A 20,058-nucleotide genomic window follows, 5' to 3' on the forward strand; every position below is an offset into this window, starting at 1 on the left:
GACTCGAACCACTGTTGCTCAGAGCTCAAACTCTTGGGCGAGCTCTTAACCAACTGAGCCACTCAGCCAGCCCCAGTCTTCCTTCTCTTATCTCTCAGCCTTTGCCCAAGTTCCCCTAAATATTTACAATAACTTTAAGTTCCAGGGGAAGGCTTATCTTTTCTGGGACATTTTCCTTAATAAATCCACCTCATCTCATAGAACTGCCTGGATGTAGCCGCAGCTCATCCCTCTCTCTCACTCCCACTTTTGTGATTATTGTCTTTATCTGCATCTGTTTTCTGTTTAGCTCCCAAATATATTATATGAGTCCTAGAGAACCTTTTATTTTTATCATATGTTCAAGAAATGCTTGTTGATTGACTGAATACCCCAGGTGCCACAAAGGAAAGTTCTTTTGGGGTCATAGTGGGGGTTTTTTGTTTTTTGTTTTTTAATTTAAAAAAAAAATCTTGAGTAAAGGAGGGAATGCGATCTGTCTGATCTTTCTGAGACTTTCAGACTTTGTCAACATCTATTTGGAAATAAATTCTTAGGCAATTAGATCATGATATCTTGCTTTCAGACAGCATAGAGAAATGAATATAAACCCTCAGAAAAAGAGAAAAAAGATGTGAAGACTAGAGCTGGAATTTGACACTCTTGGTCATGTTAGGATATTGCAACACTTAAAAATTCAAAGGCTTAAGAAAGGAAAAGTTAACTTGGAAGGATACAAGTCAAAACATTCACTATGCTCTCTAAATTGCTTATCCTTAACTCAAATCCTTTATCTATTCTAATTGCAGTGGCAGCAATAGAAGTTTTCTTTCAGAAGTTCTTTTATTCAGAAGTTTTTTACTGTAAGAAGTTCAAGAATGTCTCTTCCAATGATTTTGGACTTTTTGGGTCTCGTGCAAATTTAAGTTATTGATCTCTTTCAGAGTTCTTGTGCTAAATGGATTTTCACCCCCTAAATGTGTCTTGTTTTGGTCATGTAATTAGCATCTTTCTCTCTTGCAAACTCTTGGTGGTGTGGTGGTTTTAAAATATGTCTACAAATTCTCTGACACGTGTTCCTTCAAAAGGGAGAGCCTAATTCTCCTCCTCTTGAGTGTGGACTGGACATAGTGGCTCACTTCTAGTAAACACAGAACATAGCAGATGTGACAGTGTGTGACTTCTGAGACTGGATCATAAAAGGCACTTCCTCTTTGTTTTCTCTCTTGGATTACTCACTCTGGGGGAAGCCAACCACTATGTTGTCACGAGGCCCCTTGAGCAGTCTGATACGGAGGTCCACATGGCAAGGAACTGAAGTCCCCTACCAACAGCCAGAATAAACTCTCCAGGCTTGTGAACGAGCTACCTTAACAGGAAATTCTCCAGTCCCAGTGACACCTTCAGGTGACTGCATCCCTAGCTGACTTAGTGACTGCTGCCTCATGAGAGACTCCATACCAGAATCACACACCTATCCACTCCCAGATTCCCCCAGAAACTGAGAGATATAATAAAGGTTAATTGTTTTAAGTCACTAGATTTGGGGGTAATTTGTTTTCTGTAATAGATAATATACTTGGTGTCATTTCTTGATGGTCTGCAATTTGGTAAACAGAGAGATAAAGGGTCCAAGACTATCCCAGCTGGTCTCAAAACACTGATTATTTGAAGGTAAACATATGCTAAGTGGTTGACTTTCTCTTTGTTCTCCCCATTTGTCATTTGTGATAAGGTTGGTTGTGGGGACCCATGGGTAAAAGGATCTTTCCAAGTTGATGAGATATTTGACAAAGTATGATTTTCCTTGAGCAGCCTTTCTCTTAGCAGCTATTGCCTTAGTGAAGATGCCTGGAGATTTAAAGGAGAAGTCCTTTCGGTGAGGCAGCATAAGGAAAAAGAATTCTGGACTAAATGTTCCAAGTCTTGGCTCTACCAACACGATTTCTGTGATCATGGACAAATAATTTCACTGCTCTGGAACTCAGCTTCCTCGTGTGGAAAAAGAGGAGTTGGGATTGGATCCGCCTTCCCAGTATATGTCCCATAGAACTCCAATTCTTCATACAGTTAACAAGAATTACATTTAAAGGGCAGCCAGTTAGCTCAGTTGGTTAGAGCACAGACTCATAACACCAAGGTTGCTGGTTCGATCCCCACATGGGCCACTGAGTTGTACCCTCCACAACTAGATTGAAACAACTACTTGACTTGGAGCTGATGGGTCCTGGAAAAACACACTGTTCCCCAACTAAAAAAAGAAAAAAGAATTACATTTAAAAACAGAGGTTCTGAGTCCAAGTAAGTTTAGAAAACCAGCAGACTAAAGTTAGGCAGATTTCTTACTGCAGGACTTCACAGAGCCTCTAAGACACTAATATGAATTATGGATCTTCAAGATGAGGATATGCAGTTTTCCAAATTTATTTGACCACTAAATACTTGATTATTTTTAGCAAAGCATCATGTGAATCTAAAGAGTTTGGGGGGCACACTTTGGAAAATGCTAAACTGATTATTTCTGAGGCTCTTGCAGCTGTTATGCTCTGTTACAAAATAAAAATGCCTTACCCAAGGAGCCTCTCTCAGGAGGGCAGTTCTGTTGTCTAAATCCTGGAGCAGGATCTCAGACATTCAATAATTCATGGCTGTGTTTATTTTCATTTTCCAAACATCAGTTCTGAATCAGAGGGAATGTAGGCATCTAGTATTAATCTTTCCCCTTGGTCCTGGTTGTGGTAGTGAAATAGTTTCAATCACGTGGAAGACGGCACTACTCTATGGGGTGATGGAGCTACAAGATATAAAGAACCACGCTGCTCGGATAGCTTCAGGGAGCAGAGGCTCCCTGGTCTGCCCAACTCCCTCTGGACTCCTAGGTGAAAGAGAAATCAATCTTGATCTTTTGGAGTCTCTTTGTTACAACAGCTTACCACTTTCCTAATATAATGCAGCTATAATAATATCTGCCAGGCTAGTTCACAGTGCTTTGTGAGAATCGAACCAGAGCATACTTGCAGTATATCTTGTAAAGTATTAAGTAAAATCCTGATATAAAATATTGTGGACCTAGAAGAGGGAAGATATATGTGTTTGACTCCTTTGATAAAAGGTACTGAACACCTACCATGTGCAAGGGATGAGGAAAGTTGTTAAAATTGAGAGTGCCAAATATGTTATCTCTTTCCATCACCCCACTAATCCTATTAAGTGAATCTTTTCACATAGCATAGGTGAGGAAATTGAAACACAAGGAGGTTAACTCCGTTGCACACATTGATGACACCTGGTAAGCAGCAGAGCTAGGATGCAGTCCCAGGCCAATCTGTGCTCTCCTTAACCCACGCCCCAAGGATCAACACTGGGCCCCGTGACCACTGCCCTCAAGGACCTCACAGTCCGTGTGAGAACAAATTCGTGAGCAACTAACTGTACCACAAAGTGGTTTGAAATGAGTGCTATGATAGAGGCCTAAACAATACAAGTCTGGGTGTTCAAGAAAAGAGCAATTCATTCGAACCTAGGGGATGAGGAAGGGTTTTTGCAGAGAATCCCTATTTGCACTGACCTTTGACAAACAGTAGAAGTGGATAAACAGAGAAGGAAAGACATAACCAGCTGAGGGAGCAGCATGAACAAAGGCATAGAGGTAGGAAAGCAGAGTACATGTGGGATAGGATGACGAGGAGCCTGAGGAAACGGGCCGGGAGGGGCTTCATGAGAGGGTGGGGAGAGATAGGGCTGAAAGGCAGGCCAGGGCCAGACCAGAGAAGGCCTCCTGTACCAGGATTAAGCTGAAATGATGCTTTTTAGGCAACAAGGCATCACAGATATTTGAGGAGGGATATCATACAACCCATCGTGTGTGCCAGCATGAAAGAACAGGCAAGAGAAAAGGCTGAGCGCTCAGGCTACTGCAGGATCATCTAGACAACAGCTGATGAGGCAGTGGACGGACACAGGAGATGCTGCAAAGGGAAGATCCCAGGGCCAGATGTGGTGGGCATGTCAACCAGCACTCCAAATCAGAGCAGCCAGTGACAAGTTTGTGGAGCTTCTTTACAAAGTTGGCTGCAATTTTCACCTCTAATTTTCTACTCAAATTACCTTTTCCTGTTTTTACATTCAGTTAAGAGGATTACTTTGGGGAGAGGGTGTATGCATGTGTGTCATGTATTTTAATTAAGATAATACAACAATTAAGGCCCTGGAGCCTGAGTCACCCCCACAGGGCACAATCCTCTCCTGCATGGCACTGCACTCCAACCTCCCTCGTTTTAAGTCAAAAGTCCCACCAGTACACATCAAAAAAATTAATTCCAGTGTCATGCACCACTAAGTTTGTCAATAATGCAATGTGGCTGTTTTCTGGCTTATGTGCTGTCTGTGAAGTGGTTGAGCTTCCTAGCAGAAAACTGTGGTAAATAATAAGAGTTCTAAGGAAAACCTTGATAGCAAATTTCTTGGGAGCTGTGAGTGAGGCAAAGGGCAAAAGGTGGTAAGCAGTGATGGAAAGTGTTTGTATAACCCCCCTGCACCCTCTCACCCTGACACACATTAAGGTTTCTCTTTCATGATTGTTTTAGCCTCTTTTTCCCTTCCCAACACTGAGCACTCAATTCTTTGAGGGAAAATTAACATTCATTATGCAATTTATCTCTCTCCTTTTAATCCAGAGTGTCTGTCTCCAAGGTCCCTTACTCAATAATTAATGTTTGTTCTCATTTCCCATTCTCCAGAGCATCTATGCCTGAACTGTAGAGGTCAACAATTAACACTAATTATGGCTTTTTCCTCTCTCCAGTGTTGGTTCTCAGAATCCCAAGTTGCCCCGCTCAGCCTAAGTTGTGTGCACGCATGGGGACACATGTGTGCCCACCGAAGTGGAAAAGCGCCAAACAGCAGGCTTCTCCAAGCCCCACCACACTTTGGCAAATCAATAAACCCAAACATTCACTTTTGGCAACCTCTCCAATATAGTTATTATCAGTAATGAGACAATGAAGCATAAATAAATACATACATACATGTATTTGGAAATGTGTGTGAGTGTGTAGTTAGAGGATCTAGAAATCTTTTCCAGTTTGAATTTTCTGTGATTCCCTCTGACTTTTTCCTCCCTTCTGCTATCTCCTTGATATCCCACCTCTCTGCAGATCCACTCTGACCTCTTTACTATCTATTACATCTCCCTTAACTGCCTTTCTCTGGTCTGTCATCCTAGTTCTCTTCAGCCGTTAAAACAGCATTGTGTTAACTAGTGTTCATTTTGACTGACAAGGAGAGCTAGGAGAATAATTCTCACCCACAGTGACTAAGCTATCACAAAAAACTTCATCGGGGCTGTGGAAAAGCCTGTCTGCCTTTTTGGCTGGAATCAGATGGGCTAGAATCCCTCGTGTCTCCCCTGGTCCAACCTTTGTATTTGCACTACATCTGGAGGTCGGGCTCCTCACGCGTGCCTGTCATCCCGTCATTGCTGCATGCACTGTGCCCCACGGCACATCTGCTGTTCAAATCTGGGCATCTCCTCACGGCATGTGTCAAACATTAACTGTTTCATGCTCTTGATCTGTCAAAAGTTCCCCTCTCAGAAGTTGAGCATCATGGTCCCTGCAGGGCTCCACCCTTAAACATCTTAAATAAGAATAGTATTTTTCTTTGATACTTGTTAAATCCTAAGTCAAACTTCCCTCCATGATAGCCATCCACAAAATTTCAAAACCATCCAATTCATTATGAGGCTAAAGCATCAAGGCATCTCATTCGTGTTTTCCCTATCTTAGGGGAAGGAAAATGGCTTCTTTTTCAAGATTTTTTTTTTCATATTCTCAGGTAAAACCCTTATTGTTTTTCAGCCTAAGAATCTGTCCATTCAAATTTCAGCCATGAAAAGCAGGGGTCTAGCATTCGACGTCTCCTAAAAGTTTATCTTTTCCTCAAAAAGTCACCTCGATTCCTCTATGTCATTTGACTCACGTATGTATTATTTCATACCTAGACTTCCAGAAACACACAATTTCTCCCCAAATATGCCAATAAGTAGGAAACAGGGTTCACTTCTTGGAGAGCCTGAGGAATGTAGTGTCCACACAGGGGCAGCCCTGTGTGCTGTGGTCTCAGTGCAAATATTAGGAGAGAAGAGAAATTGAGTTGAACCAAGTGCTTGTGCTTAGCTGGCCCCAGAAAGGAGAATTTGCAGGGATGTCCTGTGGGTTCCATAGGTCACACATTGCACAATTCACATTATAATGAAGTGGACATTAACCCCTGGAGTTGTGCATGGCTCAGTCTTTCCAGCCACAAGCTATCTGAGAAGAAAAGACTCTCAGGGTTGTATTTTCAATGGAAAACTGAGGCCAGTTCTCCCTCTTTCAAGCTTCCTTTTTATATTTTGTTTCCCCCATGGAGAAATAAGCAAAAACTAGGAGTATAGGTTGACTTTGTAGCTCATCCTCCACCCATAGCCATTGCTGCTTCTGCTTCAGGCCAGGGGGAATGGGTGATTATGTAGGGACTTTCTCTCTCTCCTAAAAATAGCATTTGATTAATAGGGAAATGTGTGTGGTCTTCCTTGCTGCTTATTCTGGGGCAGGCAGCAATGAATCCTGTGTGAGGGACCTGCTAAAGTAACAGGAAGCAAGGCCGCGGATCGAGGGCTAGAGCCAGAGCTGGGTGGAGGGAATTGTTTTTGCCAGAGACTGCAAAACTAGAATGGAAAAAAGGCACAATCTTATGCTTACCAATCTCAAACTCTGTAAGCAGAGAACTCCTTGGAAGCCTGGCATTCTGTATTACCCCTCCTGCCATTCTCCTCGGGTGGACATGTTGACTATGGTGGGAAGAATTTCAGCATCAGTTCTGCTCATTCGCACTCATTGGTTGGAACTGGGCCAAAGCAGTTCTTAAATAGGAGCCTTCCAATAAAAGATGATGATGATGATGATGATGATGATGATAGATTGTTATCTATATTTGCTGTGCCAAACATTGTACTGAGTGTTTTACATTCATTATCTTACTTCATCCTTACAGCAACAATATAAGATGAATTCTATTATCTTCATTTTTCATCTATTGGGTTGTCGGAAAAGTCATGACATATTTTTTCTATGTTTTTTGTTGCAAAAATGCATCATGACTTTTCTGACAACCCAATAGGACAATGTGGCTCAGTAGGGTTAAGTGACTTGCCCAGGGTCACACAGCTAAGTGTTGAAGCTGGGTTTTGAACCATAGGAACCTGCATTTTTATCACTACTCATGGTTAGGCAGGTTTCTATCTGACAATATGTGAGAGTTTAGGAAGTTCCTGACTTAAAAATGATTCATACAAACAAATAGCTTCTGTTGTTTTTTTCTCCTTCCAATTCCCTTTAACCAGCACCAGATACCCTTTTGTCAGTAACACTGAAAATTACTCACAACTTTTAGAGATATGGGGAAAAGGGGAGAAGCTAAAAAAAAAAACCAAAGAAATAGTTTGGGAGAACCAAACTCTTGAGATAGATTTTCAAGCAAGACAGCTATTTACAGGGATAGCTCTTCCGACCAAAAATATTCTTCTTAATATGGCCAAAATTGTTATAATTTCACTTCTACTATTCTACTATTTAAATCTCAGTAATAATAGAGTCACTTTGGATTCAGAAGAATCTTTTTAAAATACTGACACTCAGAAACTACTAGTCATTCACACTTTAGTAAAAATTTATTTAATCAGATTCCTGTCCTCTGCAACCTAGATGAGAACAGCTGTTCTGAGGTACTACAAATTCTGATAGGGGTAAAAATAGAGATGGGTAATTTGGGAGTCAGTAGCATTTTAAGGGTTGAAACATGCCTGTCTGGTGGGGTACTCAGAGGGCTTAGATGAACAGAGAATATTAGCTATATGGGAAAGGAGGCAGAAGAAGGAGAAAAGTATAGAAAGGGAAATGGTAGAGTGCCAAAGACAAACATAGACTATTTCAAGATTGCCCCATAACAAGCTCTAAATCCAGGGAAGGGAAAGAAAATTATTATTCCTTCTCTTCTTAGTCCTCATAACTAAAATACCTCAGGCTAATGCAAATCTCTTTCTTATTTCCAAGCTTTTGAAAATACTGTTCCCTCTGCCTGGAGCACAATTCCTCATCTCATCCTACCCCCACACACACACACATTTTTTTTAATTGTGGTAAAATACACATAACATGAAATTTACCATCTTAATCATTTTCAAGGATACAGTTCAGTAGTGTTAAGTAAATTCATATCGTTGTGCAACCAGTCTCCAGGACTTTTTGTCTTGCAAAACTGAAACCCTATACCAATGAAATAACAACTCTGCATTCTCCCCCCTACCCCAGCCCCTGGCAACCACCATTCCACTTTCTGTTATCCCCCAACATTTACCCTTTTATCTGGTTAACTCCTAATCCTTCAGTTCCCAATTTAGTTCTCAAGTTGACCTCCCTCCAGGCAGTTTTTCTGTGCCCCCCCACCCACCCAATCCTCTCCACCGACTTGGTGACAGGCCTCTTCCACGTGCTCACACTGCACCCAGTGCTTACCCGTCATAGCATCCCTCTCACTGAATTATCTTACTAGACTTTTCTCTAGACTTTTCCCTGCTTTGTAAGGGCAGGGACCCACTAGTACCACGAGTACCTGGTAGAATGCTGCTGGCACACACGGCTGTAGGTGTTTCACATGTTTTTTTTTTTTTTAAAGATTTTTATTGGTGAATTGGGGGGATGGGAACAGTGCTGGGGAATTGGGGGAAGGGGGACAGACAAGTTGCTGTCGTTTTGTTCGTTTTGTTCTTCAGTCTAGTTGTGGAGGACGTTGCTTCACTGGCCCAAGTTGGCACCATCATTGCGCTCTTCCCGGGTGAGGCAGATCAGTCGCCGGCTTCTGGACGGCCGCTCACTGCGGCTGCTGGCCGCTCACGCTGGCTGCTGGCCGCTCACGGTAGCCCATGGCAACCCACTGCCACAGGGACTGCAGCCCACGCAATGCTGGCGACTCAGGGCAGCCCAGCTCCAGGTTGAGCCGTTGTTCAGCATCTTAGCTGTAGAGGGCAGTGTCACTGGCCCTCATATGTGGGATCCGAACCGGGGCCCTCTGGCATCCCAAGCGAGTTCTTAACCATCGCGCCACTGGGCCAGCCCTCACATGTTTTTGATGAATGAACGATTTCAGCAACAATATAGGTTAAACAAGCTTTTTTAACATTGATGGGAGTCTCACCACCATGCAGGACATAGTCTTTGCAGGAACATGCATTCCAATTGGACAACGCTTAGAACAGCAGTTCTCAACCTTCCTAATGCCATGACCCCTTAATACAGTTCCTCATGTTGTGGTGACCCCCAACCATCAAATTATTTTCGTTGCTACTCTATAACTGTAATTTTGCCACTGTTATGAATCGTAATGTAAATATCTTTTTGTTTTTCGATGGTCTTAGGTGACCCCTGTGAAAGGGTCGTTCAACCCCCAAAGGGGTCGCGACCCACAGGTTGAGAACTGCTGCCTTAGCCGCATAGAGGACCTCTTTCAGATCTTAGAATATAGGAAGCATGTGTTTCCTTGATTTGCTCAACGACCTTGAACTACTCTTACATCTCTGTGTTTAACACCCTCCATTTGTTTTTAAGAACATGGATACAACACTACTCTGAAAATACTTGATACCCCCTGGAATTGAGTTCAAAGAGCAATTTAAAACACCTATTCATTGGAACCACCTATAGAACTTTCACAACTTTTTGTTTTCTTTTTGGTCATTTGGTTTTAATGAACATTTTTAGATAGAAATGATAGGATTCTTAAAAATCATACAGATGGTGGACTTTGGGTATTTGTTTCAATCATTTGCAAATGACATTAGAAGTCAGGGACATATACAATTTGTCATTTTACAGAGGCATGAAGTCAAATAAGAGACGTCATAAGGCTGGGAGACAGAATACCATCACTAAGCTAGCACGTGCACCTACTCCACGGCCAAGCACCCACACCTCATTGTTGTGGTCTGTATTCATTGTAACATCTGCAATAGCTCCTGTGAAGTTAGTTTTTAAAAAGGAGAACATTGAAGAACATTGATTTGTACATACACGTATACATAACCATATGTATATAATCATACACACACACACACACACACATCAGGGGTGCCCCCAAAAAATGTATACACATGACTTGTATTCATCTTTTGTTATTGGTATATATTAAGTATTACAATTTAATACAGTTTTTTCCTTTCTTAAAATGTGTATACATTTTGGGGGACCCCGTGTGTGTGTGTGTGTGTGTGTGTGTGTTTCCTTTTTTAATGGCCCTTAAAAGATGGCCAACTGCTGGGGCTGGTGATGGAAGTAAGAGAACGTGAAGTGGTCTAACAATTTGATGATTCTCTGCCAAAAAATAATTGTATGAAGTACTCTAATCCTTTATTTATAGACTCATTTATAGACTCATCAAGAGTCTAAAGAACTCCCCCTCTTTATTCATTTCTACTTTAGTTTTACTGGGTATATGATACACACTAGGGGTATTCACAAATCTAAGGATTCTTGAAATTCTCAAGATGTGTTCCTCCCAAAGTAGCCAAGATCTGCTCTTCACTTAATGTATGGCATGCGTGAGGGATCAGGGCCTTGCTCAAGCAGTGAAGCAGTACTTACCACAATGTATTTTAAGGCTGGTATGGTTTTCAAGATGTGTGTGTGTGTGTGTGTGTGTGTGTGTGTGTGTAAGTTATATTTCTCAACTTATAAAAAAAGCTTAGACTATTAACTTCTGTTCTATCAAAGTGATAAAAATTACAACTTTTCATTAACTAGTAATCCATAAATACTGTTTCCTATTTCATATTTCACCCGTTAGACATTTGTGTTATCTTCTCATCAAAAAGACCATAAAAAAAGCATGAGGTTTTTCTTAAGCATGTTTTTTCCTCCTAGTTTCTCTCTTGCTTCTTTCACACATCTCCCTGTAGTCTAAGGATTTTCATTTCCTGTTGTCTTAGTTCTCTAAAATTCCTCATTTGAAAATTAATGAAGACACGAGCATCGGAACATGTCCAACAGAAAGAATTAGTGAGTCTGTTTTATAGAGCACATAAAGATTGCTCATTCATTCATTCAACAAATACTAATTGAATGCCAAATACTGTGCTAGGCACAAGAATACAATTGAGAGACAAAGTCCATGACTTAAAGTCATCCACAGTAGTAGAGTGTGCTTAGAGCTATGAATGAGCACAGGCTAACTTATCTGGAGGTTAAGAAGGCTTTTGAAAGGAGAGGACACTTAAGCTGAGTTTCTAAGGATATATGTAGAAACTAGCCAATTGGAGAAGAGGAAAGGATGCTCCAGGGAGAGGGACCATGTGAAGATAAGAGAAAATGGGTTAGAGGAGAAACGTAAGCAGCTTGTAATGCCTGGACCCCAGGGCACATGTAGGGGAGGGAGTGGTAAGAAATGCAGCTGGTGGGGTAGGCAGGAGTTATACCATGAAGGGCCATAGGCAGCAACTAAGGAATTTATCCCAAAGGCTGTGAGATCCTGTTCATGCAGGAATTGATATAACCAGATTTTTATTTTAGAGAAATGATTCTCACAGCTATGTAGAGAATGGATTGAAGTAGGTAAGATTAGAGGTTAGGAGACCAGATATCTACTAAACTTGTTTGAAAGCAAATGACCAAAAACAATATTTTCTGCAGAATTAAGACCACCACATGAATTGGTTGGCCACTTTGTATGCAGCTCCACTTTCAGCCTCTTTTTTTGGATTCCTTTCTTCCATGCAAGTCTTCCACCACAGGTATCCTAATTAATCTTATGATGTATCCTGATTGGAGGGTTTCTCATGTAGCTGATTTTTTGCTTTTGTTGTTGCTACACAGTCGAATTTAAATTCCATCATCTAGCTTGCCTTCCATTTTGGGCTTGGTAAGCTGCCATAAACCATTGGACCTCTCCATAAAAAATAATTTATGAGCTTTTGAGAGCAGTTAGTGTTCCCAAAGCTAACGCCACACCCTTGAGACTGAGCTAGCCTTGGTCTAAGAAGATATAAGTAAGTAAAAGAACTGTTATCCCAAATTGGAATAAAAATATTACCCTTGCATTTACTAGGCATTTCCATATTTAAATTCAGACTGACTCACATCTTCTAGATCCGTCTACTTGGCTCCTTTAATAGAGCTCCCTGGGGCATGACTTTAGCCTGGAGACTTTCTCAGGTCTTGAACAACTATTTGATATGCCCATCTCACCCCCCTCCTCATCCAGGAAGATTTAAAGAGAAAACATGTAGCATTAACAAGGTCTTAAATCTTGTCCCAAGAATTTGATAATGACAATACGAAAAGGCCATCTTGGGTCTTGGTCTCCTGCATTAAACAAGCCGACTCAAGACTTATTATTATAACACAACAAAGGCTCCATAGGTCACAGGCATCTTGAGTCAAATCATATAAAATAAAGTATTTTTAGATATCATTCTTAAGGAAAGGTCAGCAGGGCTATATAAAGAGACCAGAATTACCCTTCCTTTTATGGTTTAGTTTATACTGGGAAGAATTTTATTTTATTCTTTTAATAATCTGGACTTCGCCATTGCATTTTCCATTTTTGACCAAAAATATAAAACCATGAGGTACAAAGGCTGGCTTTTAGGTCTCCTCCCATTGGTTTCTGCTACAAGTCCATGTGCAAAGCTGTGAGAAGACAAAGGTGCCTTCTGAGATCTGTTTGACAGTGGATATATCCCCTTCTCAATGATGAGTCACTGCAAGTTGTGGGGGAAGTTCCATGACAGCATACTAATGATCAAAAGGACTTATGCCTCAGAAACTGTATGTGTGAGAAAGGGCCTAAACATAGAGAGGCTCCTGCCTGCACCTCCAAAGGCTATTGCCCTTGTGACCGCAGAATGTTTGGCCACTTTGGAGCCTGTGGGTCTGATGTTCTTCCCCGATCTCTGACACACATCTATGGAGTCAGGTGGCCCACTTTGCCTGATAAGGTGACTTGACCTGCTGGAGTTCAGTCTCTCCTCTGATACAAGATGGGGCCCACCAGAGCACCCTGCACCAAGAGAAATAAGTGTTCTGAAGCAGTGGAAGGAAATATGACTGTTTCATTTTTATCCAAAACAAATAATAACAACAACTTGGGAATTAAGCATAGTCAATAGATTTAAACAGAAGAAAAATTTAAGTCACCTTATTCTGGGCTAGAATCCGATATTCTTTCCTGCTTTTCAAGTTTTGAGTGTCTGGTGAAGGATCCCATGATTTGAAGAAGGCAGAAGAGGCTTGGGATGAGACCCCATCTAGTAAGGGTCATCTCTGAAACTGCCCGATTATCTGGTGGGAATGCTATCTCCTTGCTAAAAGCCTGCGGTTAGATTAATGCTGGCGTTTGAAAATCTGCTCAGGTCTGATGGTGGGCAGCCACGGAAGGAATGTGTTTTCTGTTTATCTATTTAGTGGCAGAAATGTTCATCACAGAAAGCCAGAGTTCCCAGTTTCAGGAGGGCCTGGAAGTCGTGCAGTCTGTAGTTGTGATTGTACACACCAGCTCCAGAATGATGAAAATGAACCAGGCCTGTGTATTCACAGCCAGTTGCCTGCGTGGGTCGATGAGTTAGTCAATTTCTTCAGCTTGATAACAGGGGTAGATCTTCCCACATTGTTCAGAGAGGAACTTTTACCACCCCCATTGCTTTATCTCCCAGGAATGCAGTTTGAGTTGTGTCTCCTACTTGACAGCTTGGACCTCAGTAAATTACCAGGGTCTTGACCCAAGAGATGGAGAAGTCTTAAGCTATTTTTCAGCCTCCTATCTAAAAATGTGTTTACATTTCTTGAACTCTGGCTGACTGATTCATTCTCCTGGTGTTGTAAGAACTTTCCTTATGCATTAGAATTTATAAATTTCATTTCTAAGAGACCCATGGTTGCTTTCAAGCCACAATGAAGTGAACCTCATCACAACACAATTCTGCTGGGCTGGATCTGTTCAGGGGCCAAGCAGCTATGATGTGGCAAGCTCAAGTGAGGCTTACAGGAGGCAGTGTGATGTAGCGGGGAAAGTACAAGATGCTAAGTCAGGAGGTCTGGTCTTGTGCTATTTCAAGGTATGGCCTTGAGCCAATCATACAAAACCACTCTTTGGGCCTCAGTTTCCCCAGCTGTTTTCAATTTAAAAAATGTTTTAAATCTATGCAGAGGCTATTTTCAAACAAGACAGAAGAGGACAACTGAGAAACAACAGAAAAGGAAAAGTCAGCCCACAAGGAATCAATAGAGGCTTCGGGTCATAGAGACAAAGATGCAGAATCACACATGGCCACAGACTCTTAAAAGAGCTACTTATGAGTAGCAAGTATGGAAAGAACTTTTGGTTGGACACTGGTCCCACACAAGAGACTAAAATCCTTGTCAGAGGAGCCATGTACCTGGCTAAATCTGCTCCCCAAATAAACATTCTTTTATAAACATTAAATTTACTTTCTTAGGGGAGAAAAAAGAAAAACAAAATAAATCCTATCCTTTTGTAGCTTGGCATTTGAGTCAGGTAGTCTTGGGCTCAAATCCTTACTCAAATCCTCACTAGTTGTACAACCTCGGGTAGGTGACTTTACCTTCTGAGCCTCAGTTTCTACCCCTATACAGAGCAGTGATCGATAGCATAATCATGGAGGAGAGTCATGTGAATTATACACCAACAGTATCTTGGCAGCACCTGCTTCATGGTGAGCACCATGATTTCCCTTAGTCCTCACCCCCTCTACCCCGGCACCACCACCCCCTCCATCCTGGCACCATCACCACCATCACCACCACCACCCCAACCCACTGGCCCCACTTTAGTGTCATGTTTCTACCTCTCCTGTAGCCCCTCCACATTATGAGGGAAAAGAGAAGTCTGATCTATCTGGAAGGTTGCAGAAGCATTTTCCTGCTTCAGTGAGGTACGATCATACAAAATTTATATTCAACAGCATCAGCAGATTTTTTTTCCATCAATATTTCCTTTTTAATTTCAGCTTTATTTGAATTTTAGTAGCACAAAGAATATTTTTGTTCTTTTAGAGAGCAACCAAAACAAGGAAATAGAAATTTGAATATAAGGTCTTAATACTACATGTAACATGGTGTTTAGACTGTGCCTGTAAAGGTTACAGGTTTTATTTGGTGAGTAAATATGAGTGCCATAGGTGTATGTGTGTTTATAATCTTTACACAAATGAACTAGGTATGTATGTATATGGTATATATAAAAATTCATGAGACCTATATCTGACAACCTTGATCTTTTTCTCTCTAATTTCTATCATAGCAAACACTGAATCTGGAACCGATCTTCAAATGAATCTTAATGAAACCTCACCTTTGACCCAAAAGCCAGAGACACAGGTACTGACTTTGAATGAGCATTTAATGGGAAGTCAGAACTTTTGGATTCTTGCCCTGGCTTGCTGTGTGACCCTGGGTGAGATTCTTCACCTCTCTGGGCCTCGTTTCCCTCAATAAAATGAGGCAAGTGGGCTACAAAATCAGAGGTTCCTTAACTCATAGACTTGGAATGTTTTGTCTGGCTCTTCATGTTGATGAATAAGCTGAATAGGCCTTTTCCTGACTTCTGAAAAGTCAGAAAGGGAACAGGGAACACAGAAAGGTATCACCCATTGAGGCTATAGGCAGTAAAAGTTTGGGGCAATGGGCCCATTTTTTTCCACTCCAATTCTTATTTTGAATGGGGAGGAAAAAATACCAATCAAGAAAGAAATGCAAGGATACCCGTGAAGAAAGGAGAGAAATGCTTCAGCTGGATGGGTTAGGAATATCTATTAGTGATTCAGGAACATATGTTCACAAATATTTTGTTTGTTTCTTCATTGGAAGCTTTGAGGCTGGGTCTGTTCGAATTCTCTCTAGAGAGTCAACGCAGGGGAATTCCTGAGGCAGAAGCAGCACAGCTCCAGGGCACTCTCAGGTCTCTACCTACTGTGTGACAACCTGGGGGCTTGAGGACACTTGACCTCTATTTCCCCCTTATCTCCAACTTCCTGCCGCAGCCTGACTTTCTCCTCTTTCCTCACACTCATTAAAAACAACCATAATAAAAGTAGTTTTGTTTTCATCTGTGTGCCTAGCTGGATTCTGTGGAAGGACCTGAACTCTCACTGTTAGAACCCCAGGCCTGGGTCAGGCCTCCACTGAGGTAAATAAAACACAGCTGAGCCATCCCTTCCTGCTACTGAGGAACTGCAGAACCAACGTTTGCATTTTTTTTTTTACATGCCCGCTTTGAAGACACTCTTTATAAGGGATCTAGAAGCTTGTCTTTTTTTAAAGAGAGTCTATGATTAAGGAAAATATAATATGCTATATTTTGATAATTCCCCAACTCCAAAGGCCTTGCAAATACCTCATGTACCCTAAACACACTCCAAGTTCACACAGCTCCATAGCTCTATTTCAGGAGGACTCACATCACCTGCCATAAAAGAGTAGCTCGGTCACGTCAAATTAAGTCCTAGACTGAATTATTAACCTTGCAGTCAGAAAGAGAACCCCAGACCCAGGGTCTTAAACCCTAATCCTGGGTTCCTCTGTGAAGCTGTGGCAAACCAGCTTACTCTGAGAACTTCACATGCCTCCTTTGTGAAAGGAGAGAGGTTGTTCCCACCAGAACCTGTAGGTTTGTTCAAGTCACAGGAGTCTTATTTTCTTTAGAAGTAGCCCCCAAAAGACAGCAATTTAAGGAAACATCTAAGGAGCCCCACCAGCCCCCAAACAGATAAAATAGGGATGAGATGGGGGAGATGGATGTATCTTCCTTACAGCCCCCCCCCCCCGCTTCCTTCTTGAGGCTAATGGCCTTTTATTAATCACTGACTTCAATTTTAACTACTTCTTCAACCTACTCCATGTAAACGACTAATTTCATGTTTACTATAAAGCATCTGGAAAGGATTTAGGAACAAATCTCTGCCCAGTAGATTTGTTACCTACCTTGACGGGCTGCTGGCAAATCCAGTGGACTCCTTCCACGGTCACCTTCCCACTCTGATACAGGCTAGGATATCACACAAAATTGATCTTTATCAGCATTGGCAGTTTCTGCTCTTCCTTTCTGTTAATTCCCCACCGACTCACCTCCTCCCTCCTTTCATGGGGGTCTGGCCATATTAGGAGTTCAGTCACATAAAATATTTTTACTTTTGTTTTATCATTGTGCTAGCTGCGGGGGGTGGGGGGGGGTAGGGGGGGTGACCCAAAGGTGGAATAGTTCGGCATCACCATGCTTTAAGGAAAAGTCACAGACCTAGATTTGGAAAACAATGTCTGACGGGTGGGTAAGAGAGAAAACCAGACGGTGCTTTGCAGACGTGACTGAGTTCACGGATTTACCCGGTTCTGGAAGCTGCCTCCGGATGCCCCCTACTGGTTGGGTTTTAAAACCTCTGCTGTGCGTTTCCTAAGCGGTGTCTGAGCTGAGGAAGGGAGCAGGGAAGCTTAGGGCTCCTGCTTCCAAAACACAGGACGGCAAATCGTGAGACTCGCTCTTGAGACACCCCTTCCGCACCGGGTCGAGGATCAGGCCTCGGAGGTAAATCCATAAATAGAAATGAGGGTAGCAACTGACATCAACCACTTCCTAGGAGATGGAGGAGAGGGTTAAGTCCGGGGTAGAAGGGGAAGAAAACTACAAGGCAAAATGTGGAGATGAAAAGAGCAATGAAAAAAGAAACAGGAGACAAGCGGACGCGTTTCAACTCCAAGCTCCTATTTCCTCTTTCAAATGAACTGCCTCCCCACTGTGAACAGAATCAAGTATTTATGAAGGTATTTTTTGCATATTAATAATAGCTTCATATGGAGCATCGCCAGTTCCCAAATCCTAAAGGTATGGTGCCCTTTTATAATGCGGGTCCTTCAAACTCCTCATAGAATATGAGATTCTCCTACATATGTATTTTCCTTTCTGCCTTGTGGCCCCTCCTAAGGCCTTTCATTTGATTAAGGGAAATTCGATTCTGGAATACCGTCCTGAGACCAAGTGCTGCTCTTACCTCGGTGCTGACATCAATCGCCAGAGAAGCTTTTCCTCTTCCCCAGGGCCTCTCAGTGTAGAGGCCGCAGGTCGGGTGAGGTGACCAGCACCTAAAAAGAGTATTAAAATGGTAAATGGAAATTCTAGGAGGAAACGCTAACGTATCTGTGCTGTGGGGGACAAAAGTAAAACTTTCTTTAGAAAGTTTAAAAATAATTGCACTAACTACAACAGCATTACTATCTATACTCTCAGTAAAGATCACATTCCATTTTAAAAGAAAAACCTTGAGAACCAGTTAGAAAAATAAGCAAAGCCATAAACAATTCAGATCAAAAAAATAATAATAATAGAAAACAGGTATGGGAAAATATTCCTCCTGAATAGCAATTTAAATGCAAATTGAGACAAAACTAGAGGTACCAATTTATATTTGAGATGTGTGTCTCCTCTCACTTTTTTTTTTTTTTTAAGATCCTTATTGGGGAATTGGGGAAGGGTAACAGCCAAGTTGTTGTCCTTCAATCTTAGTTGTGGAGGGCACAGCTAGCTCAGCTCCAAGTCCAGTCATCATCTGGCCACCTGTTGGCAGCTTGTGGCCACTCAGCTCAAGGTGCTATGTTCAGTCTTAGTTGTGGGTGAGTGTAGCCCACCATCGCATGCGGGAGTTGAACCAGGAACCTTGTTGCTAAGAGTGCATGCTCTAACCACGGGAGCCATCCGTCCGGCTGTCGGCAGCTCAGGGCAGCTCAGCTTAAGGTGCCATGTTCAATCTTAGTTGCAGGTGAGTGTAGCCCACCATCCCATGTGAGAGTCCAACCGGCAACCTTGTTGTTAGAAAACTTGCTCTCACCAGCTGAGCCATCCTGCCACCCGTTGGCAGCCAGTGGCAGCTCAGCTCAGGCACAGCTCACTGGCCCATGTGGGAATCGAACTGGCAACTCTTTGCTCAGAGCTCACACTCTTAGTCAACTGAGCCACTCGGCCGACCCCTCCTCTCATTTTTTTTAATGGTATCACCCAGTACTGCCGAAGTTTTGGTAAAATTTATACACTTCTGGTGGCTTGTAGTTTTTTTCAACCCACCATTCAACTTCACCCATTTGTAAAGCAAAATGACAATATGACTTGTGAAACATGAAAAAATATTCATACTTATTGATTCAGTACTTCTGACTTCTGGAAATTTAATCAAAGGAAATAACTCAGCAGAAAAAAAGTGAGGGAAGATGTCCATTGCAGCACTGCCTATAATAGAGAAAAATTGGAAAGAGCCTCATAGTCCAACAGCAGAGAAATGTTAATTGTGACATATCCCCCTGTGAGGGATTTAATTCAGGCATTAAAAAATGATGCTTGTCAGACTAGAAACTGTGATTTAATACTAACAGCTTAACACAAGGCTTCTCAACCTCAACACCACTGACATTTGGGCCCAGATATTCTTTGTTGTGGGGGCCTTTCCTGTCCACTAGATGATGTTGAGCAGCAGCCTTAGCCTCTACTCACTAAATGCCAGTAGCACACCCCACCCAACCCCAGTTGTGACAATCGAAAAATGTCTCCAGATCTTTTCGTATGTCCCCTGGAGGGCAAAATTACCCCTAAATTGAAACCAACCAATTTAATTTTAAAAGTGAAATCAAAGTGATGTCAACTATGACTGCAATAAGTAAAAAAATAATGTACCTATAAGGAAAAGACTTGCAAATAATACATGCCAAAACGTATAGTAACGCTAATTTGAAATTAAGGATGTGTTGAGTTGAATTTTTTAATTTTAATTTTGTCTTCCTTTTTCATTTTTTTTCAAAATGTTTCCTGTAAGAAGGAAAAATAGATTATGAGGATACCTGATTTTATTCAAGGTTTAAAATGAGCTAGGGCGTCACAGTAAACAAGTATATGGCAAGCTAAACAAGGGTCAACACCACAGCACCATTATTTTTTAACTACTGTTAGTTAAAACTATTTAATATTAATTATGTTTTTATTAGATTGTTGGATAGG

The 20,058-nt window shown here is 41.8% G+C and overlaps 1 protein-coding gene across 5 annotated transcripts in view; it reads left to right on the top strand.

The window, feature by feature from the left end:
- The window catches only part of KIAA2012 (KIAA2012 ortholog), a 111,889-nt gene that overhangs the window by 37,172 nt on the left and 54,659 nt on the right, over nt 1-20,058 (top strand). For all 5 annotated transcript variants that reach the window (XM_019635747.1, XM_019635743.1, XM_019635746.1 and 2 more), the window contains one exon: nt 15,328-15,404. In XM_019635747.1, coding sequence (XP_019491292.1) covers nt 15,328-15,404 — 77 coding nt within the window. The remainder of the gene's footprint in view (nt 1-15,327; nt 15,405-20,058) is intronic.

This window comes from Hipposideros armiger, unplaced genomic scaffold, assembly GCF_001890085.2.
Source record: "Hipposideros armiger isolate ML-2016 unplaced genomic scaffold, ASM189008v1 scaffold_23, whole genome shotgun sequence".
Lineage (NCBI taxonomy): Eukaryota > Metazoa > Chordata > Mammalia > Chiroptera > Hipposideridae > Hipposideros > Hipposideros armiger.